This window comes from Carcharodon carcharias, chromosome 13 (genome assembly GCF_017639515.1).
Source record: "Carcharodon carcharias isolate sCarCar2 chromosome 13, sCarCar2.pri, whole genome shotgun sequence".
In the NCBI taxonomy this organism is placed as follows: domain Eukaryota; kingdom Metazoa; phylum Chordata; class Chondrichthyes; order Lamniformes; family Lamnidae; genus Carcharodon; species Carcharodon carcharias.
In genome coordinates, this window is record NC_054479.1 from 12,552,327 (window position 1) to 12,569,229 (window position 16,903).

At 42.6% G+C, this 16,903-nt stretch overlaps 1 protein-coding gene across 4 annotated transcripts in view; it reads right to left on the reverse strand.

Moving 5' to 3' along the window:
* The window catches only part of hic2 (hypermethylated in cancer 2), a 95,822-nt gene that overhangs the window by 63,303 nt on the left and 15,616 nt on the right, over positions 1–16,903 (reverse strand). The window contains exons 1-2 of one of the 4 annotated variants that reach the window (XM_041201961.1): positions 14,140–14,216; positions 2,563–2,657 (exon numbers count right to left, since the gene is read on the reverse strand). In XM_041201961.1, the coding sequence (XP_041057895.1) occupies positions 2,563–2,591 (29 nt within the window). In that variant the 5' untranslated portion in view covers positions 2,592–2,657; positions 14,140–14,216. Of the gene's footprint in view, positions 1–2,562; positions 2,658–13,592; positions 13,610–14,139; positions 14,268–16,903 lie in introns of those variants that run through there. The other 3 variants (XM_041201962.1, XM_041201963.1, XM_041201964.1) reach the window with 3 other exon arrangements.

A 16,903-nucleotide genomic window follows, 5' to 3' on the forward strand; every position in this document is an offset into this window, starting at 1 on the left:
TATGGTGTTGGGGGTAGTATATTAGCATGGATAGAGGATTGGCTAACTAATAGAAGACAGAGTTGGGATACAGGGGACATTTTCAGGATGGTAACCTGTAAATATCGGAGTGCCGCAGGGATCAGTGCTGGGACCACCATTATTTACAATACATATTAATGACTGAGATGAGGGAAGTGAATTATCGCCAAGTTTGTGGGTGACAAAAATAGGTGGGAGGGCAAGTGGTGAGGATGACACAAAGAGTCTACAGAGGGACAAAGACAGGTTAAGTGAGTGGCAGATGGAATATCATGAGGGAAAATGCGAGGTCATGCATTTTGGCAGGAAGAATAGAGCAGCTGAATATTACATAAATGGAGAAAGACTGCAGAAAGCTGCAGCACAGAAGGATTTGGGAGTCCTTGAATCACAAAAAAAGTTAGCATACAGGTTCAGCAGGTAATAGGCAAGGCAAATGGAATGTTAGCCTTTATTTCAACGCGAATGTCTTGCTGAAACGGTACAAGGCACTAGTTAGACCACACCTACAATACTGTGAACAGTTTTGGTCCCCATATCTAAGGAAAGATATACTGGCATTGGAGGCAGTCCAGAGAAGGTTCACTAGGCTGATTCTGGGTATGGAGGGGTTTTCTTATGAGGAGAGGTTGAGTGGTTTGGGCCTGTACTCATTGGAGTTTCGAAGAATGAGGGGTGAACCTTATTTGAAACATAAACGATTCTTAGGGAGTTTGACAGAATGGAAGATGAGAGGTTGTTTCTCCTTGTGGGGGAGTCTAGGACCAGAGAGCATAATTTCAGAACAAGGCTTCGCCTATTTAAGACAGAGATGAGGAGGAATTTCTTCTCTTGGGGTGGTGGTGGTGGGGGGGGGGGGGGGGGGATGGTAGTGAGTCTGTGGAATTCTTTACCGCAGAGGGCTGTAGAGGTTGGGTTGTTAAGTATATTCAAGGCTGAGATAGACAGATTTTTAATCAGAAAGGGAATCAAGGGTTATAGGGAAAATTCAGGAAAGTGGAGTTGAGGATTATCGGATCAGCCCTGATCTCACTGAATGGCGGAGCAGACTTGATGGTCTAAATGGTCGACTTCTGCTCCTATGTCTTATGGTCTTATAGGCCCAGGGCCCCACGGAGAACTTTCCTGCTCTTCTTTAAAATAGCACCAGATTATCTTTCACTTTCACCCAAGGGCAGACAGGGCCTTCAACATCTGATCTGTTACAGTGTAGAGGTAGAGCTGGGCATTATTGATGTACATTTGGTGTTCTTGAATGATGGTCACAAAGGAGCAGCCAGTCAGCTGGATGAGGGAGGAGAGGCATTGGAGGATGATGTGATCAACAGTTCAACCACTGGTGGGTGTGCCCTCAACTGCCTAGGCCCCAAACTCTGGAATTTTCTCCCTAAACTTCTCTGCTTTGTATTATTCCTTTAAGACACTTCTTAAAACCGACCTCTTTGGCCACCTGTCTTAATATTTTCTTGTGTGGTTCGGTGTCTTATTTTGTCTTATAATGCCCCTGTGAAGCACCTTGTGGCGTGTTAATACACTAAAGGCGCTATATAAATACAAGTTCTTGTTGCAGAGTTAGCCAAAAATACCAAAGCTTCCCTCCTCTATTTCAAATATTTATTGAATTTTCTCTAACTTGAGGCTGTCATATCTACCTCCGCCAATTCCTGTGGCAAGGCAGACCAGGTGCCAGCAATCCTTTTGTATAAAGACAGCTCTCCTAACCTCTTGCAGTCAGCATCAATTTGAAAGCTGTTTTTATTTGCCATACTGCTGCTGTCAGGAGCTGAGATGCAGATCGAGTACAGCTTCTGGGAAGGGTAAACCCAACCAGAGGCCAATTGCCTTTCCCCGTTCACTCTTATCTACAGATCTCAGAATTTAAAAACAATACTAAATGTGCTCTTAGAGTTCTCTTCTCCAGCAACAACAGTCCCAATTCCTCAAATCTCTCCTCATAACTATAGGTTCCCATCCCAGACATCATCCTGGTGAATCACCATGTGCTTTAAATGCCCTTTCCATAAATGGAATGCCCAACACTGCACACAGTTTACTTTAATTACAGCCTAATGCGTTTCATTTAAAAAAGACTTTCAATGTAGTAAGCCTCATACTAAATTATGAAAAGCTTAACATCTTGAGCATATCTGTGAACAATCTTATGCCTGAGCTGCCCCCCCATCAATATTTTCACACTTCACTGAGAGCATGATTACAAACAGGCTGCTCTGTAACTTGCATTGCCATGTTCTGAACATAGCACAAATTTGATGCAGCTTATAAATTGAAACTGTGGTCGCCATCTTCATTAAAATAAAGCCTCTCATCTTCATGCCATAGATAACATGGCGAAACATTGAAGGCAGTCATGCACTTGTGCAGTCTTGCCAGCCAGTCACTATTTTCCCTCCCACATACAATATGCTTGCTTGCTTGCATATTATAGCTTAGGTATTTGACAGCATGGAGCTCACATATACAGCAATTAAAATTAAAAATACTGCGTGCCAAGTGTGCTGGATTCAAATAACTCAGACTCACCCTTCCAACATAGTGAGATCAAGGAACATGGTCGAGAATCAGAATGCGAGCCCAATTGGATTTCCCACTTGAAGTCCAATGTTCTTGCAGGAGAACTGGACAAGTTAAGGAAATGACTCATTATAATAACCCGAACATTATTTTTGTCCGCTGCATGGAAACCATTATTTACTACCTGATAATTACTACAGTATTTTATAAGCTATTTCACCTGGGGGCATATAGAAAATAGTTCATGAATATAGTCACACAAAAAGATAAGAAATTTGAAACGAATGGTTCCGTTCATTTTGAAATGTGCTTTATTTCCAACCACTGTACTGTATTCGCAGATTCATCTAAGGAACCATCAACTGAAGTGGTACTGGCACAATTTTAAAGTGAATACCGCTCTTTTTTAAAAAAAAACTATGGGATCATTGGAGGTTAACTACAACCTTCCAAAAAGTTCAGCATTCCTGCAATCATTCACTGTCCACCAGTTCACCCGAATAAACTCTCACCAGTTTACAGGAGACTGCCAAGCAATGGGTACACATTCTTTTTAAAAAAAGTTCTGTACAGTGTAAGCAATTCCATTTAACAAAAGGAGACGGGATGCTGTCAACATTTATTCCACCATAACTGCCAACCTTATTTCAAACCTGCTGTCAGAAACATCTTTAATTATAAAGTGCCTGTGGGTCAGTTTTAATTTTTTCTTGGTTCAGTTCCAGTCGATGATAGCAGCAACTTGTTTTTAAACATATGGGTGATAGCTGCCGTTTATATTAAGCTGAAGCTTCAGTAGTACAACCACAAAGCCCTCTTTCTCCAGTGTTAGCATCAATTATTTACTGGGATTGGAGTGCTGCATTTGTTTTTTTTATATGGTCTACGTCTGTGAACAAAGCCACCTAATGCTCATCTGTTGCAAGCTGTAATGCTCGAGAGTTGCAGCATGCATTCCATGTTTAATAAGCTCAGGACACTTTTGTATCAATAGACCATAAGACATAGGAGCAGAAATTGGGCCATTTGGCCCATCGAGTCTGCTCCGCCATTCAATCATGGCTGATAAGTTTCTCAACCCCATTCTCCCGCCTGCTCCCCGTAACCTTTGATCCCCTTACCAATCAAGAACCTATCTATCTCGGTCTTAAATACACTCAATGACCTGGCCTCCACAGCCTTCTGTGGCAATGAATTCCATAGATTCACCACTCTGGCTAAAAAAGTTTCTCCTCATCTCTGTTCCAAAAGGTCTTCCCTTTACTCTGAGGCTGTGCCCTCAGGTCTTACTAATGGAAACATCTTCCCCATGTCCACTCGATCCAGGCCTTTCAGTATTCTGTAAATTTCGATCAGATCCCCCCTCATCCTTCTAAACTCCATTGAGTACAGACCCAGAGTCCTCAAACGTTCCTCATATGTTAAGCCTTTCATTCCTGGGATCGTTCTCATGAACCTCCTCTGGACGCTCTCCAGGGCCAGAACATCCTTCCTGAGATACGGGGCCCAAAATTGCTCACAATATTCTAAATGTGGTCTGACCAGAGCTTTATAAAGCCTCAGCAGCACATCCCTGCTTTTATATTCTAGTCCTCTTGAAATAAATGCCAACATTGCATGTGCCTTCCTAACTACCGACTCAACCTGCAAGTTAACCTTAAGAGAATCCTGGACTAGGATTCCCAAGTCCCTTTGCACTCCAGATTTCTGAATTCTCTCCCCATTTAGAAGATAGTCTATGCGTCTATCCTTCCTACCAAAGTGCATGACCTCACACTTCCCCACGTTGTATTCCATCTGCCACTTCTTTGCCCATTCTCCTAACCTGTCCAAATCCTTCTGCAGCCTCCCCGCCTCCTCAATACTACCTGTCCCTCCACCTATCTTTATAGCATCTGCAAACTTAGCCAGGATGCCCTCAGTTCCAATACACGGAGATTTATGCTGAGTAAAAGTGAGAGAGACTAATGACTCAATTTTCTTGGATTTAATAACTCACCCCTTTTGACTGTTGTTTAGCAGGAGTCCTGGTCCAACTTCCACTGTATCTGTGGACTTTACAGTGCTGTTGACAACCTTATTGCTGCCTTAGAAACTCATGCAAATCTCTGATGAAATATTAATGTAGTGCAACCCCTTTTTAAGCACTGAACATTCTGTGTAGGCGGACTAAAGCATTCTGCAAATTGCAAAATGTTGTAATCATACCAAAACAACGGTTTCATCTCTCTTTAGCCAAGTTCTGTTACCTCACTAACTGCAGGGTGATGGCAAAGCTGCTCTGGGGTTTTGTATCAGCCATGTCATACCCAACCTGGCACTTTTGTGCCTTGTTCTCACCATTTACCAAAGAGAATCACCTTACAATTCCCACCCAATATACCAGTACAGGCTTGTTGAATATGGCTTTTGCTCTATTCCTCTAATAATTTGCACAAAAGTCTTAGGGAAAAGAGACAAACAACATGAAAGAGTTTGTAAAACAATCGCCCGTGCTTTTCAGGAGCAAGCCCCAGACGCATTTGGCATTGCGCAATTGAGAACTTTAGATGCTCTTTACATTGGAAAATAAATAAATACTTTTTATGTAACCTAAAATATCACACGCAGGAAAGGACACACAGACGCACACAAATTGGGAAAACGTTAAAAACTCCCAAAATAGAGTTGCTGGAGGTTTAAGAAATTATTTGAAAACACACATTCTGCCGAGTTTTCTTAAACATCCCTGATTTTAATCATTTGCACCATTGGCGGTTATGCCTTCAGTTGTCTGGACCCTAAGCTCAGGAATTCCCTCCCTACACCACCTCTCTACCTTGCTTTCCTCCTCCACGGCACTCCTTAAAACCTACCTCTTTGAGCAAGCTATTGGCGATTTGATCCAATATCTCCTTGTATGGCTCACTGTCATATTCAGTTTTATAATCTCCTGTGATGTGTCATGTGATGTTTTATTACGTTAAAGATGCTATAAGTTGTTGTTAATAAATCCATATTGTAAACCAGAAAACATGTTTGTACATTTCTATTCCACTAAGCTAACCCTTAACCAGCTCAGCAGTGCTAAACCTGAAAGTGAGACCATCATATGTAAAGAAAACCCATAATAATAAAAAATAATTAAACAATGAAGCCCACTAAACTTTATGCCACAGTTTCCTTTATAAAGGGGACTGGGGACTCCCCAGTAACTCTGGGGCAATGACAACATAAAACTGAGCCACGTAGATGGTCTCCTTACTGAAGAAAGCATATTCTTGCCTTGGAGGAATTGCACTGAGAGGTCACCAGACTGATTCCTGGGATGAAAAGATTGCCCTATGAGGAAAGATTGAGCACATTAGGCCTATATTCCTCAGAATTTAAATGCATGAGAGGTGATCTTATTGAACCATCTAAAGTCTTAGGGACTTGACAGGGTAGATGCTGGAGGAAGTTCTCCCTGGCTGGATAGTCTAGAACTAGGGGATCTCAGTCTCAGAACAAGGGGTCAGCCATTTTGGACTGAGGTGAGGAGAAATCTCTTCATTCAGAGGGTTGTGAAATTTTGGTATAGTCTACCCCAGAGAAACGTGGATGTTCAGTCATCGCGTATATTCAAGGCTGACATCAATAGATATTTGGGTACTAAAGGGATTAAAGGGATATGGGGATAATGACGGAAGGAGGATTTGAGGTGGAAAATCAGCCATGATCTTACTGAATGCCAGAGCACATTTAAAAGCGCCAAATAGCCCCAGCTCCTATATCTTATATTGTATGGGATGGTCACAGGTCTATGTTTCACTACCTGAGCTCAGCTGGAATGCCAGCAAGGGGGTGCTACAAACGGCCAAAGCACCTCTAGGCCAAGGAAGCTGCAGAAAATGGAAGTTGACCAATCCCAGGTTAGAATGTGGTTCAGATGGGGTACAGTCAGCCGATACCGATTGCCTGGGCTTCATTCATGAAAAATGGTCACAAAGTACTAGAATCATCACCTCGGGGCAGGAAGGTGGTATTTGAAGGGGTGGGAGGGTGTTGTGAGGGACAGATGGAGAGAATTTGCCAAAAAAAATATACATTATTTAATGATCAATGGACACTTGTATAATCTGACATGAATGGGAAAAGGGAAGGGTTTGAATTAATAAGGGAGCTACCAAAAATACACCTTAAATCAAGGATATGGAAAATCCAACATCTGATTTTGATACATATTGAAAAATCATATTTGGATCACTCCAACCCACAGAATAGAATCATAGAATGGTTACAGCACAGAAAGAAGCCATTCAGCCTATAGGGCCTTGCCAACTCTCTGCAAGAACTATTAGCTAGTACCACTCCCCTGACTTTTCCCTATAGCCCTGCTTATCCATTTCACTTTTGAAAACTATGTTTGAATCTATCTCCAACACAGGCAATGCATTCCAGGTCCCAAATACTCACTGCATGAAAATATCATGTCACCTTTTATCTTTTGCCAATCACTTTAAATTAGTGTCTTCTGGTTCCTTCTGTCAAAGGGAACAATTTCACTCAATCTACTGTCTCGAGCCCTCAATTCTGAACATCTCTATTAACCCTTCTCTCAAAATTCTCAAGGGAGAACAACCCCAGCCTCTTCAATCTATCCAGTGAAGTCCCACATTTCTGGAACTTTTATGTTAAATCCTTTCTGCACTCTCTGAAGCCTTCACATCCTACCCCAAATCCCCTCCAACTTGCCCCCTTCTCTATTGGAGGTGCTAAGGTATGTATAGTCCCAAAAACATTGCTGAAGGGAGCCATTAATAATGGGCAGAGATAGCAGTGGGCATCACAGTTCAACCTGATCCTGCATTTCATTCACATGCACTTTCCAACAGGAATCACTGGAATGCAGTCCTGACAGAGACCTTGCCCAATTCTACCCCACTCATCTACGCCCACCCCTATAATTACTTTTCATCCCCAGCAGGTAGGTTTCTTACACATCAGCACCAGCAAAAGTGAAACTTTAGTTTAACTTGGCTGGGGGGACTAAAAGCTAACAGGTAGGCAACATCACCAAATCCCACAACATCCAAATGCGCTTACGCCAGGCTACACTAATTACTGGCCGATACTAGCAAGTGGAGAATGAAATTAAAAACTCGCCTGAAAACTAAATGCACATGCCCACTTTATAGTGTTGCTAACGTGAAGCAACAAAAGACAGGGACAGTCAAAACAGACAGCAGTTGGTCAGGCAAATCATTTTCTGTTATCTCATTCAGGACATCGTCCTGCCATTTGAAACATGAGAAAGACAGGTACAGGCTAAATGGTTCAAATTTAAGTACAAACCCAATATCAGATCTGTCCTGATACCAGGCACGTAGTGTTCACAAACAGAATCTATTAAAGGTGTTGTGGGTCACACCCAAATGACTCCCAGTGATTGTGTTTACATAAATATCATAGCAGTGAGGGACTGGTTAATTATAAATACAATGAAAATATATATTTTAAACAAAAAGCAAAAAAGGTTATCTTGGAGTAATATGGTGAAGGACTTATCTTTGGATGTGTCCTACCTGTTCCTTTAAACATTTAATTATTCCCACTTATAAATGATTCTCCATTTATGCAGCAAAATAATGGAGCAGATATCCTGGGCTGAATCAAAGCAAGGTGATATCCCTGGATCATATCCAGTTCCTAGTGTGTGCAGATACCTCTCTGATTTTATAAAAAGTCATAATAATCTCAATTCTGCTTCTGGATCAGACAATAAACGTCTGCCCTCTCAGGTGGATGTAAAAGGTCCAACAGCATTACTTTGAAGGTGACGAGGGAGGCTCTTCTTGGTGATCTGGCCGATATTTATCCCTCAACCAACATCACAAAAACAGATTTATCTCATCGCTGTTTGTGAGAATTGTGGAAACATATTGTACGCGATGTGGTTGCCATGTTTCCTACATGACAGCAGCTACTAAAATTCAAAAGCGCTTCATTGGCTTGAAAGCACTTGGGTACACTCCGAGGCTGTGAAAAGCTCCACAGAAATGCAAGCTTTTCTTTTTCTTCAAGTGCCCTCCTCTCCTGCAGGAGCAGACTTTCACTGGGATGCTGTTCCAAGATGGCACCTTGCCCAAGTCTTCATCCTTCAGGTTTGAGCAGAGTCATGGAATGATGGCAGGCTATTTGACAATGGAGGTTATATCAGCCAAACCCAGTTTCATTATCAGATATTGGATAATAATCAGGAGATACTTGAAGACAAAAATGTGGAAGCGCTAAGGGACTAATTGGATAGTTCATTCACAGGCTGATGGGCCGAACAGCCTCCTGCGTGTATCATTCCAAGAGAAGAAACCCCGACAGGTTGTATGACCTCAATTGTTGTCATGGCTAACTTGGTGCTGATGGGTCTGACTAAATCTTACCAAGTTACAGGAAAAAAAACCTGGCACACATCCTTGTGTTAGATTTAAAATAATCAACCAATCACATGCATTTTCATTGGGCCTTATGTCTCCCAGGATGCTCTCAAAACGCTTCACGTACGATAAATTACCAGTTGCTGCTGCTGCGTAGGCAAAGCAGTATTAGTAGTGACACCAACATTAGAAACTGGTTTCTCTCTTTTGACTTCCGTTAAGGCAGCACATCTGCCCCACCACTTGGCTGCTGAAACTCAAACCCAGGACTCCTGTAAAGAGGTTTCAGAAACCTTGGACATACTGAAGGTTAAGTATTCGGCTGCACTTCCTTCACCATTTAATTAATGAAACAATAAATCATCACACCATAACAGTAAATCTGAGCCTGGTAGGAAGCGTTCCACCTTGTCATGAGGTGCGGTGTCCTGGGTTCAATTCTAAATCCAATATTTGGATGCAGAGTCTGTTTTTTTTTTCTGCTGGAGCTGTTCCAGCCCCTTAAAATTTTGAATTGCTACATCTACAATGCTTAGCTCCAAGCCTCAGCGGAATCTGCAGCTCTCTGAACAGAGCACGTTCAAAATACAGACACAAATTCAGCCAGTTTGCGCCGGTGCAAAAGAAAATGCAAAAATTTTTTGCAAAGTTGGAGTTAAGTTCACAGAATGAGAGGGTTCGATGGCAAGGGTCAAACAACCAACATGGTGGAGTTAATGGTCATTAGCGAAAAGAATATGGCACTTCACTGTCTACTGGGATGCGTGGGGGAACATAATGCAGAATTTTTTAGAAAAATAAACGAAAGCATGTCTTATAGTTTTTTTAAAAAAAAAATAGCTGCTATGAGTGAATGTTTAAATTGGCCCAGGTGGGCAATACAGCTGCTTATAGAATCAGTGTGTTACGACAATTCGATTTCTCATGCCAATGCCAGGTCTTTGAAAGAGCGATCCAATTAGATGCAGTCCTCTGTTCTCTCCCCACAGCATGGTAATTTTGTTCCTCTTTTAAGTATTATCCAATTCCCTTTTGAATGTACTATTGGATCTGCCTCCACTACCCTTTCAGGAATATACAGTCAGAAGTAATCCTTCTGTGCAGCTAGTGTGTAATAAAATGAAGGGTCACCATAAGTACTGTCAGTTTGAAGTTGGGAGCGAGGGAATTTTTCAATCTGCACGGGCACGGGATTGCATGGGCAGTGTGACCCGTTTAACTTGTGTTCAGCTGCTTAAAGAGGTCAGCTTGCAAACTCCATTGTGGGAGAGAGTGGCGGATAAGACAGTGGAATTTTGGGGAGTTCCGTCAGGACCGGGGTGGGTGGGTGTTGGGGTGGGGGTGCGCCCGGATTTCCAGTATATTTATTTTGCTTTTTACATTTCTCCTAATTAAAAAAATGTCTTAAAAAGTTGAAAATATAAACAGAAAACACATAACAGACCGGTGGCATCTGAAGACATAAAACGACAGGCTAGCAGACCACCCCCCTTAAGAGTGCCCAGCACTGAACCTCAGAGGAATACAGTGGCCTTGCCGAGGATAACAGATTCACTGATTCACTGCAATGATACCAGGGCTTAAAGGATTACATTATGAGGACAAGTTGCCTTCATTTGACTAGTATCCCCTTGAGTTTAGAAGGTTGAGGGGAGTGATCCAATTGAGGTGTTTAACATAATAATGAGATTTGACAGGGCAGGGGAGACACAGGGAGTCTTCCTCTGATGCTGGGAACCCAGAGCAACCTTAAAATTTAGGCTAGGCAGTTTAGGAGTGAAACTACGAAGCATTTTCCACACAAAGAATAGCGTCAATCCAGAACTTGCTGGGGGCAAATTGAACTTATCAATTTGAACTGAGAGCAAGAGATTTTTACTTAGACAAGCTTTAGCAAGGAATACGGAACAAAGGCAGGTAAATGGAGTTGTGGGGGACAGACCTGGCATGGCCTGGCAATGATGGAACAGGTTCAAGAGGCTAATGGGAAAAGGAATCAGCCAATGTCCCTCGCACCCAAAATCTTAACCACTCTTTCCAGATGCTGCAAACGTACCATGCATTCTCGGTATCCGGCATATTGTGTTTTTATTTCCAATTCCAGAATTTCCAGTTTTGCTCTTTTATCTTTTAGCGCTTACTTCAGAATAGCACAGTCTAGCAAAATATCTGGTTCTAATTGAGGAAACTGCCTCCTGGCTCCAACAAAAACTCTGTTTAGTACATTCTCCCACAAAAAAACACGAAGTAGTCAAGCCACTTTCAAAAAAAAAATCCATTTGTTTTAATATAGGTTTAATTTTGCAGTTCATATCTTATGTACTAGTTATTGAAAGTATGATCATTACTACGACCCAACAGTATTACACAAAGTTCCTAGGTCTTATAATGGTAATGGTATGGTTTGCAATGTATTAGATTCATCGGGGCAGGAGAAAGATTTTCAAAGAAACGTGAATTGCAAATTACCTGGGTTATTCCTGTGAAATGCTTATTAATAATCAGCACCGGACCAGCATTAGTAGACTGTCCCTCATCTATACTTTCTGCCAGGAAAGGCACATTGCTTAGAGACTCCCAAGAGCAAGCACAGGTAGCACTAAAGAAACATCTTAAACTGTTCTCTGCTACCCTTAAACCTGCAGCACTGATGCAACAACATAATGTATCCCGGACCGATTTGTAAGTGGATGAACTAGACAATACGCATACATTGACTTAAACTTTTACAGAAATATTTTAAAACAAGTCAGCTTTTAGTGGTGCCTCACATCGCAACAATCTTATTTTTAAAGTGCACAACAGTCAAAATGAACTGATAACTTCCAAACATTTTAAAACTTTCTTGATTTGACCATTAGAAAAGCTTTCAACTATTCTGTTGCCATTCCCCTCAGAAGACACATTGACAACAATGTAACTTTAATGGGTTTTCCCACAAGACATGTTACAGTAGATGAAACTCAGAGCAGAGCAGAAGTCAATACTCTACGCAGCAATCCACTGAATTATTCAATCAAAATTGCAAGAGCAAATTTCTGAATGTGCACAGTCCTATACAAGGTGCATCTTACCCCAAGAGTACGGATAAGAAAAATCGCAAATAAAAATTCTAATCTGTCTTTTTGGGAAGGCACGTGTACAGGGTTTATTATGAAAATCTTGTTTTATTTATGAATCGATTGATTGATCGTGCCTGTAGTACTGCACACACAGGACAACCTAACACATCATGTACTTGGGAGAAGCCAATTAGTGACCTTTCAATAAACAGTCATCACATCCATCTCTTGATTCAGGCTTCCAAAGCGTAAAGTTTAACTTTTAGTGCAAAATAATACAAATTAATTGGCCTTAAAAAAAAATCAAGTCTACTCAGCCTTATAATTTACAACTTCAAAATTAACCAAGAATTTCCACTTTCTCTCTCTCTCTCTCTCTCTCCCACCCCCAACCCCAACCCACCCATCCATGAGAAAGTCATCTAATGCTCTACCTTGTAACCAAGGTGTGTAAGACAAAAAAAAAATGGCTGGTTGTCTATCTTCACTGAGATTGAAGCAATGAAAAGTAATTTGGGAGAACTCATAGATGGTGTTAGAGCATAGGGCTCAAAATGATACTTCATCAAATTCATTTACAATGAATCAAAAAGCAGTTATCTTGCCCTGAAGTTTATACTTAATGCATTTGAAGGGATATTAATTAAATGTTAGGTTAGAAATTAAAAATTATTTTACATAGTTGCAAACTGTTTAGGACTACCCTTGAGTTTTAACAAACACACATATGTCCATTTCCCAGAGTCTCATTAAAAAGTTAGTTTTAAAAGGCAAGTTTCAGCAGTTTTCCTTATTCTCTGCAGCTATCCTTCAAGTTTACGCCATTACATATTAACCGAAAATTCCCCTCACAGCTATAAAATTGATCTTGTAGTATTGAATATTGGTATCTGTTGTTATCATTTCTACACCTACGCACCTCCACATTGAAAGGAAGGCAGTACTGACCTAGACAGTATTATAAGAGTTGCTGAAAAGATTATTCGCTGCTGTTACATTTTTTTTGTAGGAAAATGAAATCTTCGAATTGCAGCTATATTAGTTTCGTGTCCCACAGGGTTAAAGAGACACCCACATTAGTGAGATACTTTGGCCAAAGATCTGATTACATCAGTAATCTGCGTCAAGGTATTATACATAAGCTGCCCTTTAACCAAGAAACCAGGGTTAAACTGAGTGGGAGATAATTGAATTTAATAATGTTACCTTCTGATTGCCATTGTATTCCCCTAGCGACACAAATGTACGCTGCACAAGACAGCTCAAAAGCGGGGCGGTGGGGGGAGGTAGGGCAGGAAAAGGGGGACAAGATTTCTTCTAATTGGGCGATTTATATTTTTTTTAAAAAGAACAATATAAGGCATTCGAATGCAGCAATGTTCGGTGCAGAGGAGACTTCGTTTTAGGCTTAAGCCACCGTCTCTTTTGAAGAAAAAAAAATCCACAGTATCGTTTACATTTAAAAAAAATATATATAGGCACATTAAATAAAATCGATAGCGATGGATTGGAAACAGGTAAAGGGAAACACACGCACGAAACAACAAAAAAAAAAGTTTACACTTGCAGCTTTTCTGATCAATACCTGCTTTGGCCGATGGCGCTCACGCCAGTTCGAACCCACAAGCAAATTGTCCGACATAGATTTTAGTTCCCCCCCCCCCGCCTCCCCAAAAAAAAAACACATTGTTTCAGTCAGAAAATGAGTAACCTCCACATTTGCAACTGGATTCGATCGATTTTAAATCGTGAAGAGAAAAAAAATGAGAGGGGGGGGTGGTGGTGGGGGGAAAGAGGAAAGGAATCTGTGTCTCGATAAGGGGAGGGGGAGAATAAGAGGGAGGAGGAGGGGGGGGGGGGTTCCTCTTTCGTTTAACAACAGGCTTAGAAAAGAGAGAGAGAGAACATGATGACCACAGCTTGCCAGGCTGGTATTACTGGCTGCAGGAGTAGGCACAACACAAGAGACAGGATCCCTACACTTTTACTGGCACCAATTGTACAGCAAAGCAAAGCACCAAACCCCCTTCCCTCACGCACGCAGCGACCTTACACGCCGACCTTGCCACAAACAGGAGAGGAAAAAAACTAACTGGCCCGGACCGGGTAAGGAGCAAAGTTGCGAAGGATACCTTGAGACATCCGCCAGGTTTTCAGTGTACCACACCAGGTCTCATCTCACAGTCTTTCCACCGCCATCTTGCTAGCTAGTGACGTTGGTATCTCACCCCTGACCCAATATTTGAATAGAAGCCAAGAACGAGAGAGAGAGAGAGGGAGAAAGAGAGAGAGAGAGAGAGGGAAGGGAAGGGGGGGGGGGGGGGAGGAGGGAGGAGAGAAAGAGAGAGAGAGAGAGAGAGAGAGAAAGAGGGGAGGGGGAAGAGCAAAAATAGAGCCTGTGCCAGTTGTGAAACATTGGAAGCTGACACCCGAGCTACAATGTAGCAACTTTCCCCATTCAGCAACATTTGTTACAGCTCAGGAATATTGCCACTTAGTATCAGATTTGGGGGTTGTTTGTGTTATTTTGTATCCCCCCCTCCCCTCTGCGGAGTGAGGACTGAAGTAAATGTACATGTTATAAACGTGTGGGGTTCTCTCTAATTTCATTCAGGTTCTGCTCATGGGGGAACTTGGCTTCCCAAGGGCAGGGCAGCTGCAATGGATCATTCATGCCATGACCTGCAAAAAAATTTTTTTTTTTTTGGGGGGGCTTATTTTTTTTTCTCTTAGCGATCCTGTGCCACAGGCAGTTTGTTTTAAAATGTTTGGTGTTCTCTTTTTCATATTCGTACAATATATAGGGGGGAAAAATAATATTCAAATAGTGGTGCCGTGAGGTTAGCCCCTCCGTTTCTTAATTTGTTGAAAGCCTGTTTTATATACAGCATCGAAAAGAAGAGGTGGTGGTGGTTGGGAAGGGGGGGGTAGAGAGTAATTGTGCAGAAAGGCTATTGAAGTGCTTACGGTAACAAACAAAAGATAAGCTCACAGATGTTCCCATCGGAAATGAAATCATTGAAGAAACACCCCCCATCCTCCTCCTCCCTCCCCTCCCTCCCCCAATCCCGCCCTTAAACCGCTGGGATTGGTTGTTTGGGCGTTATTTGGTATGTACGGATAACATGTATGGTTTTGGGCACTATCTGTTAAATGTCGTCAGCACAAATCTCATACCATATTTGGGATGAGTCATTGACCCTTTTATATGGTGCAACACTTTTTTTGGTGGTGGTGGTGGGGGGGGGGACGTGTGTGTTTTAAAACATCGTTGGTTACCACCGGAGAGATTGTAGATATTTTATTTTTTAAAAAAGCAGTGTCCGTTCTAAAACACGTGTGTGTGTGATCTCCTGGTGAAATTGCTCCACTTCATGAAGGAGGGAGGGAGGGGGGCACAACGGAATCCTGAGTAGTGCCCATAAATTAATTAAAGTGACAAGCGTTATGCACCCCAGTGACAAAAGACTTAGGCCCCCTTTAAAGCAAAGAAGCTGTGTCAAACTGCAACGTCAGTCCCGGGGAGTGGAGGAAGGCAGATGATGGTCAAAGTTACTCAACAAACTTTGCCCCTATTTATTATGAGGAATAATCCCCCCCCCCCCAAGAGCTGTGCAGCGAGAGCCCTTCCAAACACAGCAGCTACTGAGGCAATCATGTTTCATCCTCGTTTTGTTTAGACCAACTGCGCCCCCAAATGCAACGTAACTAACTAATCAGCACCCCCCCCACCCCCCCCCCAAATAAGTCCACTCTGCCACAGCGCACAAATTTCCCTGACACCTTGTGGCTTTCTTGGCAACTGCAGCGGATCACACTGCAGCTGAACAACAGTTGCAAACAAATACAAGGAAAAGCTGGAAAACACTCGGCGGGGTCGAGTTGGGGGGGGGAGGTGGTGGGGAAGAAAGATTGGGTTAGCTTGGGGTCTGAGGCATGCAGAGCCAGAAGCAAGCTGAACGGCATGATAAGGCTGTAGGACAGGGAAACTGAGATGGTGCACACAGTCAGGAGGGTTCAGGGACTGCCAATCAGCCCCAAACCTTGCTGCCAGGTAGGCCCAGGTCTTACCTGTAACCGTTTCCAACTTCCCACGGTGGAGGTGAAGTCTTAACAACTTTTAGACCTGAAATCTTGAGCAGTTTTCTCTCAAACAGCCAGCACCGGAAGCGCATAAGGTTTGCATTGGTGCGTGTCATGGGGGGTCTGCTAAATTGGTCTTGGACAGGGAGGAGGGGGGTCCATATCCTGGAAGGGGGGGGTGGGGGTGTGTGTTCCAGCTGTCTTTCTCCACCACATTCCAGAGCCATGGGAGCTTTCTTCGTTTTGCCAGTTTTACCACACTTGCCATCCCCTCTGCTATTCTGCTGTCACCCTTTACGTCTCTGGACCCATTGTTTGTTCCCCCACCCCCCTTGCCTCATTACCACCAGCTTTTGCCTTCCTAACTTTCCTCATTTGATCTCTTCTGCCCTCTCATAGACCTTTCCCTTTTGTTCCTGCCCTGCCCTGTTTTTCCCTCACTACCTCAATTTACAGAACAGACAGGAAAACCGTTCAACCAATGCCGGCTTCGATCCGAAAAAAACAAAATCACTCCCAACTTCAGTCTGAGAACTTCAGGATGCAGGATGGTGCTTGCGTGTGCACAGGGATGGATCAGTGCTGGGAACTCAACTATTTACAATCCATATCAATGACTTGGGTGAAGGGACTGAATGTCCGGTAGCTAAATTTGCAGATGACACCAGGATAGGTAGGACAGCAAGTTATCAAGAGGAGGTAAAGCATCTGCGAAGGGATATGGACGAATTAAGTGAGTGGGCAAAAATTTGGCAGATGGAGTATAATGTGGGAAAATGTGAACTTGTCCACTTTGGCGGGAAGAATAGAAAC